Here is a 13,514-nt window from a genome sequence, read left to right as displayed (position 1 = left end):
GCATCTGTGGATTGGGGGTACTTCTTCTTTCCCTGGTTGTTTGCGAAGTTGCCTGCCCGCCGCCCTGCCCTGCCGCGGGGCCGATGCTGAGCGGCGCGGGGCGCTGAGCGGGGCGGGCGCTGCCCGCGGCCGCGGCCCGGGCTATGCTGCCCTGCGTGCCGCCGGCCCCCGCCGCCCAGCTCCCTCGCCAAGGCCGGGGGCGATGCGGTCCCAGGCGGGAGCCGGGCGGCCGCTGAAGTGACTCCCGCCCCCCCTCGCCCCCCTCCCCGCACGCCCCCAGCGCCGGGGAGCCGCGCTCCGGCCGCACGCGTGGTGCCTGCGCCGCTGCGGCCGCCACAATGGGGCCAGCGACGAGGAACTTCGTCCGGACTCTGCTGGTGCTCTGCTGGCTGACCTGCTTCTGCGCGGGGATAAGCTCCATAGACATTGACCGCCCCGGTGACGGGAGGTGCCAGCCGATAGAAATCCCCATGTGCAAGGATATAGGGTACAACATGACGAGGATGCCTAACCTGATGGGACATGAAAACCAAAGGGAAGCTGCCATTCAGCTGCACGAGTTTGCCCCCTTGGTGGAGTATGGTTGCCACAGCCATCTGAAATTTTTCCTCTGCTCCCTCTATGCCCCTATGTGCACAGAGCAGGTTTCTACACCAATCCCAGCCTGCAGGGTTATGTGTGAGCAGGCGAGGCTGAAATGCTCTCCTATTATGGAGCAGTTCAATTTCAAATGGCCAGACTCCTTAGACTGCAGCAAACTGCCCAACAAGAATGACCCCAATTACCTGTGCATGGAAGCCCCCAACAACGGATCAGATGAACCACCCAGAGGATCCAGCATGCTGCCTCCCATGTTTCGTCCACAGCGGCCCAGCAGTGGCCACGATCTGCAGCAGCACAAGGACAGCCTCAGCAGAACCTCTTGTGAAAATCCTGGCAAGTTCCACCATGTGGAAAAGAGTGCTTCCTGCGCACCGCTCTGCACTCCGGGGGTTGATGTTTACTGGAGCAAGGATGACAAACAATTTGCTGTCATTTGGATTGCCATCTGGTCCATTCTGTGCTTCTTCTCCAGTGCTTTTACTGTACTCACTTTTCTGATAGATCCTCAGCGTTTCAAGTACCCCGAGAGGCCCATTATCTTCCTCTCAATGTGCTACTGTGTCTACTCAGTGGGGTACATTATTCGCCTCTTTTCAGGTGCTGAAAGTATCGCCTGTGATAGGGACAGCGGCCAACTCTATGTCATCCAGGAAGGACTGGAGAGCACTGGCTGCACCATTGTGTTCCTGGTTCTGTATTACTTTGGTATGGCAAGCTCCTTATGGTGGGTAATCTTGACTTTAACTTGGTTTCTAGCAGCTGGGAAAAAATGGGGGCATGAAGCAATTGAAGCAAACAGTAGCTACTTTCATTTGGCAGCATGGGCCATCCCGGCTGTGAAGACCATAATGATCCTAGTTATGAGAAGGGTGGCTGGAGATGAGTTGACAGGGTTGTGCTATGTTGGAAGCATGGATGTGAATGCCTTGACGGGGTTTGTACTCATTCCTTTGGCTTGTTATCTAATCATTGGCACTTCTTTTATTCTTTCTGGTTTTGTGGCCCTTTTTCATATCAGGAGGGTGATGAAAACAGGTGGAGAAAATACTGACAAGTTGGAGAAACTTATGGTCAGGATTGGTGTCTTCTCAGTCTTGTATACAGTGCCTGCAACTTGTGTGATAGCTTGCTATTTTTATGAAAGACTTAATATGGATTATTGGAAAATTGTGGCAACTCAGCAGAAATGCAAGATGAACAATCAGACTAAAAATTTAGACTGCATGATGAATAACTCTATTCCAGCAGTAGAAATTTTTATGGTCAAAATTTTTATGTTATTAGTGGTGGGCATTACTAGTGGTATGTGGATCTGGACTTCCAAGACTCTTCAGTCCTGGCAAAATGTTTGTAGTCGAAGATTAAAGAAGAGAAGTAGGAGAAAACCTGCAAGTGTTATTACAAGTAGCGGAATCTACAAAAAACCTCAACATCCACAGAAAACTCACCTTGCAAAATATGAAACAACATTACAACCACCCACTTGCGTGTGACGAGGTTTTAGAAAAGACTATATCTCACCTTACAGACTTACAAGTGTCTACAGTAGCAGTCAGAAATTAAAAAATAAATGGTGCTTTTTTTTTGCCAGAGAACAGTTTAATAACTCAAGGCAAAAAATGTATTACGCTGAATCCAGAACTTGGTGAAAAACTGAAGGTAAATGTACTTACGGAAAGGTTTTCAGTGAAAGAAATATTGTGATTAAAACAGTCTCTTCTGTTACTAATTTGTAGTTAAGTATTTCATCCAGCCCTCAGATATTTTTTTTTTTTAATTAAAAAACCACTCTATTTAACTTTTTCATGTAGCTGAGCTGGATTTCCTACAGGTTTCTGAGTAACAAGGTATAGTTAAGTTTTATGGAGCAATGATTTTATTTTAAAGGTGCCCAAGTGAGCATTGTCTCTTTGGGGAAACTAAGGTCCCAAAGAGGCCTGTCCTCAGGAAGTATGCTATCTGTGAAAGAAACTTCCGTGCTAACTTTTAAAAAAACAGAAAAATAGAGAGAAATCCTTTACAACTCATCTCAGCCTAGTGGCTTTGGAGTGCCTAAAAACAGGTTCAATCTATAATGCTCAACAATATTCTTTCACTAAAAGAGAAACTTCCTGCACCAGACACAAACTTTGTGAATAAGAATAATGTGCAATACATTTTTTTTCTTACCATGACATGAAAAGAGAAACAAGTATTTTGCTGTACATAAAGGCAACAAAAGAAATCTCTTAACAAAAGAACTAAGAGGTCTAGTCCTCAGAAACCCTTTAGTGTTACATTTTGTGGCTTTTTAATGGAAATCAAGCCAATGTTATACACGTTTGGACTGATTTGTGCAAAAAAAAAAAGGGGGGGATCAATTCAAAGAGACCCAAAGGGCTTATTGACTCTTTCTATTGTTAAACAAATTCCACTATGAATAGATCAAGAAGCACTAGATTCTGCAAAGGGAAGCTTTGTATAGAGGGATGCTCTTTACTGTGCTGGGGTGCACAGTTTTGTGCTGTATATATTTGTAATATACAATTATTTTTCATGCTCCACTATTTTATTAAAAATAAAATATGTTCTTTAGTTTGATAATTTTGTGTTCTAAACTTTCTCTCATGTGCTTTGTTGTTAATAAACTTGTTTTCTCAATTATTTGATAAAAGCACGCTTTGAATATAATAGTTGTTATACCTGCCTGCAAGTATAAGCACATGGAACAATAATTTACTCAAAAGAAACTGCAAGCTGGAATTAAATAAATGGATTTTGAAGTTACATCTTTCTGGGAACCCTGCAACTGAGAAAACTGTATGGGAAGAAGCTTTAGTGATGTAAAAAAGCTGCAGTGATGTAGAGTAGTACCATGTTTACAAAGCACTGAGATTACAACAATGATCCTTGGTTAACACCCCTTTAAAATTTGCATAGGGTATGTTCAGCGTGTTAAAGATAGCTGGCTCACTTCAGCACAGTTTGACTACAATTCGGTCTCTACTTTTCTGTTTGGTTTTTTTTTTTCCCTTCTAACATTACTGAAAGTATCACTATTATTTGGCAAAGACTTCAGGAAGATCGGGAGAAAGAAGAGGGGAAATACAAACACAGAATTTGAATACTACTTTAGGAAAGCTATCCAATAAAGTTAAAATTGTAAATACATTTTCAAAAAGTTTTTAGTGGAGCATGATTTTGTATGAACCTGAAGTTTTCCGTGCAGTTGACTAACAGGCTGTGTGCTCGCCTGGTGAGGTAGTAATATAACCTCACTTTCTCACACGGGCTGTCCTAGAAAACCCTTTATCAGGTATCTCATCATAGAAAGAAGAGACGTCTTAATGGACTTTGGTAGAGTGAGGATCCCTGTGACAGTCATCTTGTGGCTAGGAACTTTATAACAAAAGGATCTTTTTTAGTAGCCTGTTTTTTTAATTCATCTGTGCAGTGCTACAGATGAATTTTTGTCTTCTTGTAGTCTTTTTAAATGTTTCTAGCAATCACTAGGAACTTGAATGACAAAAATGATGTTGCAGGTATTATTCATAATCTTTATGTCCAAAATGCACCTATGCAAAGCAGCTTTCAATATAAAATTTATCTTTTTGGGGAAGAGGAAATTATTTTTCCTCCTTTGTGCCTACGTGCCACTGTTTGATACACAGCTCTTAGATGCCCTGGAAGTTAATCCTGCCAGAGCACACCCTGCTGGAGCCAAAGAAGGACATCAAGTAAACAAATCCACTGCTGAAACTACTGAATTAATGCCTGTGCCTCTGTGTACATTCTAGTTGAGATCAATTACATTAGATCCTAAGAAATATAAAGTTTAAAAATAACCTGTGTGTTGCAAATTGCTACAGGAATCTTTCAAATGTGTGTTTTGTTATGCGTGTCACCTTGCCAGTAATGTATCTGCTTCACACAAATTTCATCTCTGATGTAAAGGTTGGTGCTGGTTTTACTAGTGACAGATTTGTTTAGAGAATGGTTCCAGGCTTCACTCTAAAATACATTAGCCACTGAACTAAACATCTCACTATTTTTGTAGACTATAGAAAATTATTTGCTTTCATTGTTGATCATGTATTTTCACAGTCTGCTGCTAGGATTCTGGAAGAGAAAAAAAATGTGGATAGATGTTCAGCAGTGGCTGAATTCCTGCTGCCATTCTGAGTTTAATCAGTTGTCAGCTTAGGCCCTTCATTGTCACCAGGGCAGAACTGCAAGTTCTTCTATGAAAATGTGAAATATGAATGCTTGGCTAGATGCATCATGTTACAAATAGATTCTTGCTAAACTGTAAACTAATTATTTAGATTTTATTTCAGCTTTGCAGTTTTTCAGGAATTTTTTATTTTTTTTTTTAGTGGTAAGCAAACTAGATTCTTCAAGTATATAATGATGCTGATTTCATTACGTTGGAACTAATGTACTATAAATGCAGCAGAGTATAATGATTGTCTTTAAGGGCATCTTAAGAATGAATTAATTTAGAAATCGTAATTCTTACTGTCCCATAACTCCTAACCGTCTCAACAGTTTAATATTGAAATTACTACTAAAGGAATTGGAAACTTACAACGGTTAAGGGAAAGCTGTATACTTATTTTCACAACATTTCAGTGATTTAATGTAACACTATTAATAATTTAACAGAGAATTTTATTCTTGTCTTTGCACATTAGTCAATTGATAATGATAATAAAACAAAAGTCTTTAAGAAAATATCACTAAAATATCACAAAAATATTCTATATTAAACTACATTTCACAGTGATTTCATATTTTAGTAAAATCATGTTCATATTTTTATTTGTGAATTTTATAGGATTTTTCTCTAAGTACTATCAAGGTTATTGGGTATTTGCTTATCATTAGACTTTTAAGAAAAGTATCTATATGTGTATATATTAACAATTCAGTCACTCCGTAGCAAGCTTGTCGAGGAAGGAATGCAAGTCCAGAATGTCCTTCTGGAAAGGATCTTTTATCACAGTCCAGTGGCATTTATCAGATAAAAAATATCTCAAAAAATTCATTCTGTTAGTGTATACATACACTGTAAATGGAGAATCAGATGTTTGCCACAGGCTTGTGTACGAGTGGTCTGTTCTCTCCTGTTGGAGCTGTAGGTTACCCGTGAGGTAGAAGTTGTCTCAAACTTTGTAGGTTGTGATGATGCAGATTATGTCTCAACATTCAGGTAGAGATTCATATGTTAGGGCCAGGTAGAAGAAAGGCAAAAAGTTCCTTTTTTTTTTGGCAAGGGTAGCTTGGTAGAGTACTTTTGTTTACTAAAGAGAGATTAATGAGGTAAGGGTATGAGATCAGCAGGGAAAAATGGGATTCAGGAAAAAACCCACAGAATTCTATTTACAATAATATGACTCTTTTTTCTCAGTGAAATGCCAATGCTTCTTATAAATAGAAATAAAATTAAGCTCAATAGTTTCAAGGTTTAGTTTTAGGTATGACGTATTAGGACACTTTGAAGAGTACAGTGCAAGCACCATGGTTGAAAGGATGTGAGGAGCTCAGTCAAGGAATGTTCAGATCTGTTATCAGATTTTTCCCAAAGTAGCATTTCATATGTATGTTATTATGAAGCCATTACTCACATATGGCTGTCATCCCATGGCTTCAAACTGTATGAAAAGCACAGTAACAACAATGTCTGTAACATACACCCTTCTTTTCTAACACTTAAAATCCATGGCTTCAAGGGGATAGTTCTGTAATGATGGGATATTATGTGCTCAGGTGGTCTTTTGATGACAGGTGGTCTCCAAGAACAGATGGCCTCAAAGGAGGAACTTCAGTGCATTTCGGTTTAAAACATTTACACATTTCTTTAAAAAAATTTGAAATGTTACCCTTGTGTAATGTTCTTAAGTATTTTAGACAGAGTAGCCAAGTTATTAACACTGACAGATGATAAATCAGGGCATCCTTTAAAGGTGGGTGATGGTGATTATGTGGTCTTGGAGCTTGCTTTGATCAGAAGTGACAGGCCTGTAAGGTCTGTGCCACTCAATCCCCCCTGAAGGGAGATCAGCACCTGTTTGCACTTTGAGGCTCCTCTACCTCCCACTGCCTTCCAGCACTATTTCATCTTTTTTAACACACTTGATGTTGATTGGCTTTAAGCAAAGTCATTATTCATTTACAAAACACTCCTTGATGGAGCTTTCTCAAACCTGTATTTCAGTAGCAGTGTTTGTGCTGTTACAGTTAAGGTTGTACCAACATTCCCATTACAAAATCTTTATTTTCAGTGAGCTACAAGTTAAAATCAGCCTGGGTGCTAATATTAACCTGGTTTCATTTTTTTTGTCCAAACAATAGTATGTGTTGCCCTTGAGTCTGTTCAGCTTGAGCTCTCTGTATCTCTACATGTTTGTCCAGAGAGACATATGACCAGGTTTGTGAAACAAACAGGTCCTGATTTGGTGGGTCAGATTTTAGCTTAATAAATGCTGTTCCAAGTAGCTTTGTCTTAGTTGTGAAGTATGATGGATATTTCTACAAAATAGCACAAAACAAGGCTTTGACTTCATGAAAGGCCATATGACAAATCACAGAAATGATTTTCCACTGATTATTTAAAGTTTTATATGCAGGACTTTGGTATGGGCTTGCCAATCTTGTTGCAAGTACACACTGCAGTCAGCGGTTAGTTCTACTCTGTCTGAGAACAGATGTGGTTCACGCCTGCCTGCTTTGGGAGCCCAGTTCTGCTTTTCCTGTAGCAGCAAAGTTAAAGCTTTGGGGAGTTGTACATCAAAGGCAGGACTGAGTGATTATTGTGTATATTTGTAAGGCATTGTTTAAAAAGGAATTCCTTCAATTTGTTGTCACTAGTTTCTTCCTTCTATTCTTCGTGATCTCCTCATAGATCTGCTCCACTGATATCAATGGGTGTCCAACTAATTTCAGTGTATGCTTTCAATCAAACTTCCTATCTCAGGGAAAGCATGTGCTACATGAAAGGTCATTATTTTTGTCTTTTTTTTTTCCACATTAGAGCATTTTTTTTGAAAGTCTTGATATGACATAAATTCACAATATGGAAAAAAATCAGTGAGTGAAATTATTTCAATTATATTTTCAAAATGTGCTACTATGTTAGAATGGACAAAGTATAGTATGTTGCAGAACAAGTGTAATTTCAAAATGAAATTCAGAAATATTGGATGTTGATAATGTTGGAATGGAGTGGAATTTTTTTTGTAAGTTTATTTAGGCTTTTTGAGAACCCTGCACTTATATTTATTGCAGAATGCTCAATATTAATAAATCTGCATTTCCTGCTGGCAGGATACCCCATCAAAAATAATTCAGTCAATTTACATCTCTGTTCATGACTCTACCTTTTCTAAGGGGCTTAGACCTATAATATCCACGGGAGCTAACGATTTTGAGTTGAGCCCCCAATGTGCTCCTTGTTTCCTCCTTTCTTCACAGATCAGCACTTCTGTTCCCCTTCCCCTCTCTTCCACTGCTGATCAGTCTTTCATCATCTGCATGTGACTTGCTTCTCTTACCCTCCTCTCAAGTGATCCCATCCTTTTAGTCTCTAATCTGCCCACACACAGCTTTCTGTGGTACTGGCCAGTAGCTATGACTGCTTTGAGCTTTTTTGTTCGACATAAACGAAAAGATATTTCAAAACTTGTGTTTTATCTTTCTTTTTGGATAAGGACTGTGGTAAGAAACAGAAGTTCAAAGTTCTGAGCTACCAAAGGTGCTGATGAACACAGGAGACTGTCAAGAAGAGACTGCCAGTTCTGAGCAGGTGCCTTAAACTTGAAAATACTCTTTTGTTGAAAACAAGCATTGTTTGGTTCTGTCTTGTGTATTTGTCGTTTTATATTTCCTTTATCTGAGACTAATATCTATCTGTGTGAAATAATAAACAGGAAAGGGAGAAAGAACATTTGATCGATTGATAAAACAGGAAAAAGAAACCACCTTGCACTCAAAAGCTTTTAGCCTGAGGAGAGGTTTGTGTGCCTCAAAGCTTGCAAGTTTTTCCCAGTTGTACCCAGCTAGTCTCATAGAAACATTCTATCTGCCTTCAGCCTATCTTTCTCATATCCTTAGCTCCTCACAGCTATAGCAATGCTACACTTTACATTACAAATACCAATGATGAGACTGATTTTGACCTTCATGGTTCTTTAAACAGATTTTAAAACTGGAGTATGATCACTACAATAATTTGATAACATTAGAAGGCACGGTATTGAAATCTGGACCTTTGATATTCTTTCAGTTATACTATTTTTCTTCTTTTTAAGATTTTAGTGAATCTGGTCAAAATATTTTTATTTCATATTGTCAGCATTGTGTCTTGTAAATTTATTTTTAAAGAAAAGACAGATTTCTATTGAGGTTTTGGGCTTTTTAGTTACTGTAGGTGTTGGGTTTTTTTGAATCCTGTCATCTTTCTTTTTAAAATTATATAAAAGAACCTTTTTGTTCTTTAGGAAACAGATTTTAGTAATGAGATACGACAGTTTCCCTAGACTTCTCATCCTTTTGCATCAATCTCAATGCAGCCTTTTAGTTTCTTCAATAAGCCTTTCGTGTTTGACATAAGAAGACATGTTGCTAACATTTTCATAAGTTATTCATTGACAATTAGTAGAGAATAAAAACCAAGCTATGTGTCTACATATGATTTTTATGCTAACTTAACTTGATCAATTTGAAACCAGATTAAAAAACCTATTTAATTAAGTTGATGCAATTCCCAGTGTAGGCACAGTGATAAGTATAAAGGTAATTTTAAGGACAGAGCACTGGACCAAGTAGAGTAAATCTGAACCGTGGGATTTGGAAGATCAAGTCTCACTTCAGATGGTTTTGAGCTTGCAAATCTTTTTAGTTGTTTTTAGTAATTTCCCTCTTAGAAATTTTGGCAGTTGAATTGAAGCATAATGTGAGGACTGTAAGCATAATGCAATAGTACCATTCTACTGTATCTTTATGACAATTTAAGGTAATAGGTGCTGCCCATTTATGGAACAGCACTACTGCTGAGTTTGGATTTTTATTCACAGCCACAGCTCCCAAATTATCTAAGCTTTATGCCTTCTTTATGATAGCAGTAAAGTTACTTTGCACAAAAGTGTCTGTTACAAACACTGTCACGGTTAAGAAGGGACAGACAAAAACCTTTTCTACCTTTTCTTTTCAGCTCAAGACAGTGTTTTTTGAGGGCTAAAACGTAGGTTGCTCTTTCCTCTGTGCTCTTTTATATCTTTGTACAGCTCAGCTCTGAATTGCAGGTGGCATGGGACAGACCAGCAGATAGATTTTGTTAGTTCTGGGCCCATCATAACCAAACAATCATCCAGAAAATTTAATTAGCAAGGGTGAGCCTATGGTTCAGCTAACTTTCAGCTTAGCTAGTCTGGAGCGGTACTGAAGTGCTTGAAATCTTTGTTGAAACACATATCCAAAACTTTTGAAGTGTACTGACCACTACTTGTAACACCATCCTTAGAGAGTGCAAACTATACTGCTACACAGCATTTGGGAAGTGTCTTACAAAGAAGTAGCTGCAATCCTGGGTAGTATTTTTTGCTTTGTTTCAGTCTTGCTACTGAGATAGGAACATAAAGAGTGGACCAAATTTTGTGTTTCTTTTCACACTCTGTAATAGCTCTTCAAGAACCTCCTTTGTTTACCTAACAAGGAGAACTGTGTGAAAGACTTCTGAGTCTTGAATGCTGTAGGGTTGTCTTTGATAGCAAATTTCACAATAAAGTAAACACTGACTGAGTGTATCTATATGGAGTGAGTTGAAACTTTGCAAATTGTGAGTTTCTCCAAAAAAGAAAGAAGAAAATTGAGCATAGATAGTAAGTAGGCTAAAGATACTGAGAACAGAACCATGGGAGAGGAAGAAGGAAGGCACAAACTGCCTCAAGGGAGTTGTCATTATGTAAGTCCTAAAGCTAGAGATACACAAACTCAACTGCTTGGTTTTTGCACATTAATATAATCTGGTTCCCAGGAGCTTTGGTTTCCATCATACTGCTCTGACCCACTACTCTCTTCACAGATACAGAAATGACATTCACAGATTTTGATTCCCTGGTTACTGTGTATAAGTGTAGCAATCTTTACAGTGGAATCTGATTATCTAATTTTATGCACAGTATTTTACACAATTAGAAGGGAAGAGTATTACAGTGTTACATCTTTTGATAAACTGAAGTTGCCAACATATGTTTTTTGAAACAAATCACAATGCAGTGACAAGAGAAGATTTGAAGAATAATCAAATTCAGAACTCCAGTCATTACTGGCTTTGTTAATTAACTTATCTGGGGCAACAGGTTCTCCTGCATGTTCCTTTGAAATTTCCACCCTTAAAGCCCACATAGTTTGAACTCTGAAGGGGTGTATTATGCAGCTCTTTGATCAGTTTTGAGAAAGCCCTTCATTTGCAGGATATGTTAAACCCAAAATTTTAAAGGCAGAAAAAGGTATGTTCTTTACTCCTTTTTTTAACATCCACATTTGGCTTCATATGAACTGTTGATGGTTAGTGACCTCTGAACAAGGTACTTAATGAACCAGATTCTACGTTTATTAAGTAGTACAGGAAACACCAATGAGATTGGGCGATGTCACATTTAAAGAATAAAGTAGAGATCAGCCTAAGAATGACTGGACTGGGTCCAAGTGTTTGTTTATTTGAGCCCTTGATAATCAGAAGCCGCCCTCTTCTGCGTACGCACATATTGGAAATATGATGAAATGGAACAATTGTGAGTTTGTCTTCCCCTCCTCTGACTGCCATCATCCACAGGGTTTCAGGCATGACACAAATAACACCAAAGCAGAATCATAGCCAGAGTACTCAGTGGATCATATACTCTCTGACAAAAAAAGCAGATTCAATTTATCTAAGAATATTATGTGTTTCCTAGAAAAACAAAATTCTGAAAGCAATAATTCAGAAGTTATTTTGAGAACTCAAGCTTCTGTTTCCATTGTACAAATTCTGCACTCAGATCTCTGCTTGCTGAAACTTCCATGTGTCTCTGGAGCCCAGAAGGCAAACCAATGGTTTTCTTTTTAACTTGGGAATCACAAGGCTCAGAAGGGCTGAAAACATCATAGTGACCATTTCGTGAAACTTACTGAAATGTTGTGACATGGGTTTGCAGCTTTCATCTCTGCCCTGCAACCTGTGCAGACTGAAGATCCCCATTGTGCAATGTAGACATGCCCAGACTCACTTCAGTGCCAGCCAGGAACACAGCTCAGGTCCTGTGATTTCCAGTCCTATGGTACCTAATCCACAGTCCACGTCCTTGGAAGAATTTCTGTTTCCAGACCGAAGAGAAGCAGAACGTTTTTCTCCCGTTTATCACTCACAGTAGCAGTGGAGGTTTTAAATATCAACACTGGCAGTGACAGTTTTTGGTTTTGTGTATGCTTTTGTACTAGTTTGAAGTAATTTTGAGGTAGAAGCTGTTTCAGTTTGGCAACCCCTGTTAATGCCCCTCTCCTGCAAGTAATCTCCATTTGACTGCATGTTCCCACCTTCTGGTGTTAATGATCACTGTTCAGCTGGGTATTTAAAGCATCAAAGAGCTGCTGTTTGAAATGCAACCTTAAGCAAACTACAGCAGAACTCAGAATGCAGGAGACTGAAGTTCTAGTTCCTTGTTTGATATGTTTAACACAACAGACATATCTACAACTTGGCATTTAAAAACATCAACAAAAACAAACAAGTTAGTTTCATTTACATAACAAAAAGTTCCTTGGACTTGCAGGGAGGTTCCTTTGAAATGCACAATTGTTTCTCTCCCTGATGGGAGAGGGATCTGTCTAGTCTGGAACTCAACCTCTTGTTTCCTACACACACCAAAAGGCAAAATTTCAGTAAACGAAATCTATTTCTTCCACATGCCAGGGCATTTAAAAAAACAGAACAAAACCAGAACTGCGGGGCTCTAGCGTTATATGTTTCCTAAAGTAGTCTTTTTAAAGCACTGATCCAGTGCAAGCTTTGCAGCTGATTTTAACAAGTACAGAATCAGCTTGTGACTCATGTAGAAGGCTACAGTTCATAATATGGTTCCAGTAATAACCCAAGGTCACTACAATGAGTGACTCATGACTTGTTTTTTCGTTATATCTGTTCAAAAACATACAGTACTCAAATAGTTGTAGTCTGTGAGTAGTTTAGTAAATGTATATGACAAAATATCCCTTTCTATCATCACAATCTGACAATACATAAAACTCTCGTCATGAGAATATTGAGAACGTTGATATTTCAAATCAGTAAATAATATCACAGAATCACAGAATCACAGAATGTTAGGGATTGGAAGGGACCTCAAAAGATCATCTAGTCCAATCCCCCTGCCGGGGCAGGATTGCCTAGACCATATCACACAGGAACGCGTCCAGGCGGGTTTTGAATGTCTCCAGAGAAGGAGACTCCACAACCTCTCTGGGCAGCCTGTTCCAGTGTTCGGTCACCCTTACCGTAAAGAAGTTTTTCCTCATATTTAAGTGGAACCTCCTGTGCTCCAGCTTGCACCCATTGCCCCTTGTCCTGTCAATGGATGTCACTGAGAAGAGCCTGGCTCCATCCTCTTGACACTTGCCCTTTACATATTTATAAACATTAATGAGGTCACCCCTCAGTCTCCTCTTCTCCAAGCTAAAGAGACCCAGCTCCCTCAGCCTCTCCTCATAAGGGAGATGTTCCACTCCCTTAATCATCTTCGTGGCTCTGCGCTGGACTCTCTCTAGCAGTTCCCTGTCCTTCTTGAACTGAGGGGCCCAGAACTGGGCACAATATTCCAGATGCGGCCTCACCAGGGCAGAGTAGAGGGGGAATCAATCAAATCTTTTCCCTAGGAAAGAGAACGAAAACAACTATC

The 13,514-nt window shown here is 39.2% G+C and overlaps 1 protein-coding gene across 1 annotated transcript; it reads left to right on the top strand.

The window, feature by feature from the left end:
* Positions 1-338: 338 nt before the first annotated feature.
* On the top strand, positions 339-2,096 carry FZD10 (frizzled class receptor 10). The gene has a single exon (XM_068412616.1). It carries the CDS (start codon positions 339-341, stop codon positions 2,094-2,096), a length of 1,758 nt encoding a protein of 585 aa, XP_068268717.1.
* The last annotated feature ends 11,418 nt before the right edge of the window (positions 2,097-13,514 follow it).

Source organism: Nyctibius grandis, chromosome 14, assembly GCF_013368605.1.
Source record: "Nyctibius grandis isolate bNycGra1 chromosome 14, bNycGra1.pri, whole genome shotgun sequence".
Lineage (NCBI taxonomy): Eukaryota > Metazoa > Chordata > Aves > Nyctibiiformes > Nyctibiidae > Nyctibius > Nyctibius grandis.
Note: the sequence above shows the minus strand (reverse complement) of the source record. Positions and strands in the feature narration are given on the sequence as shown.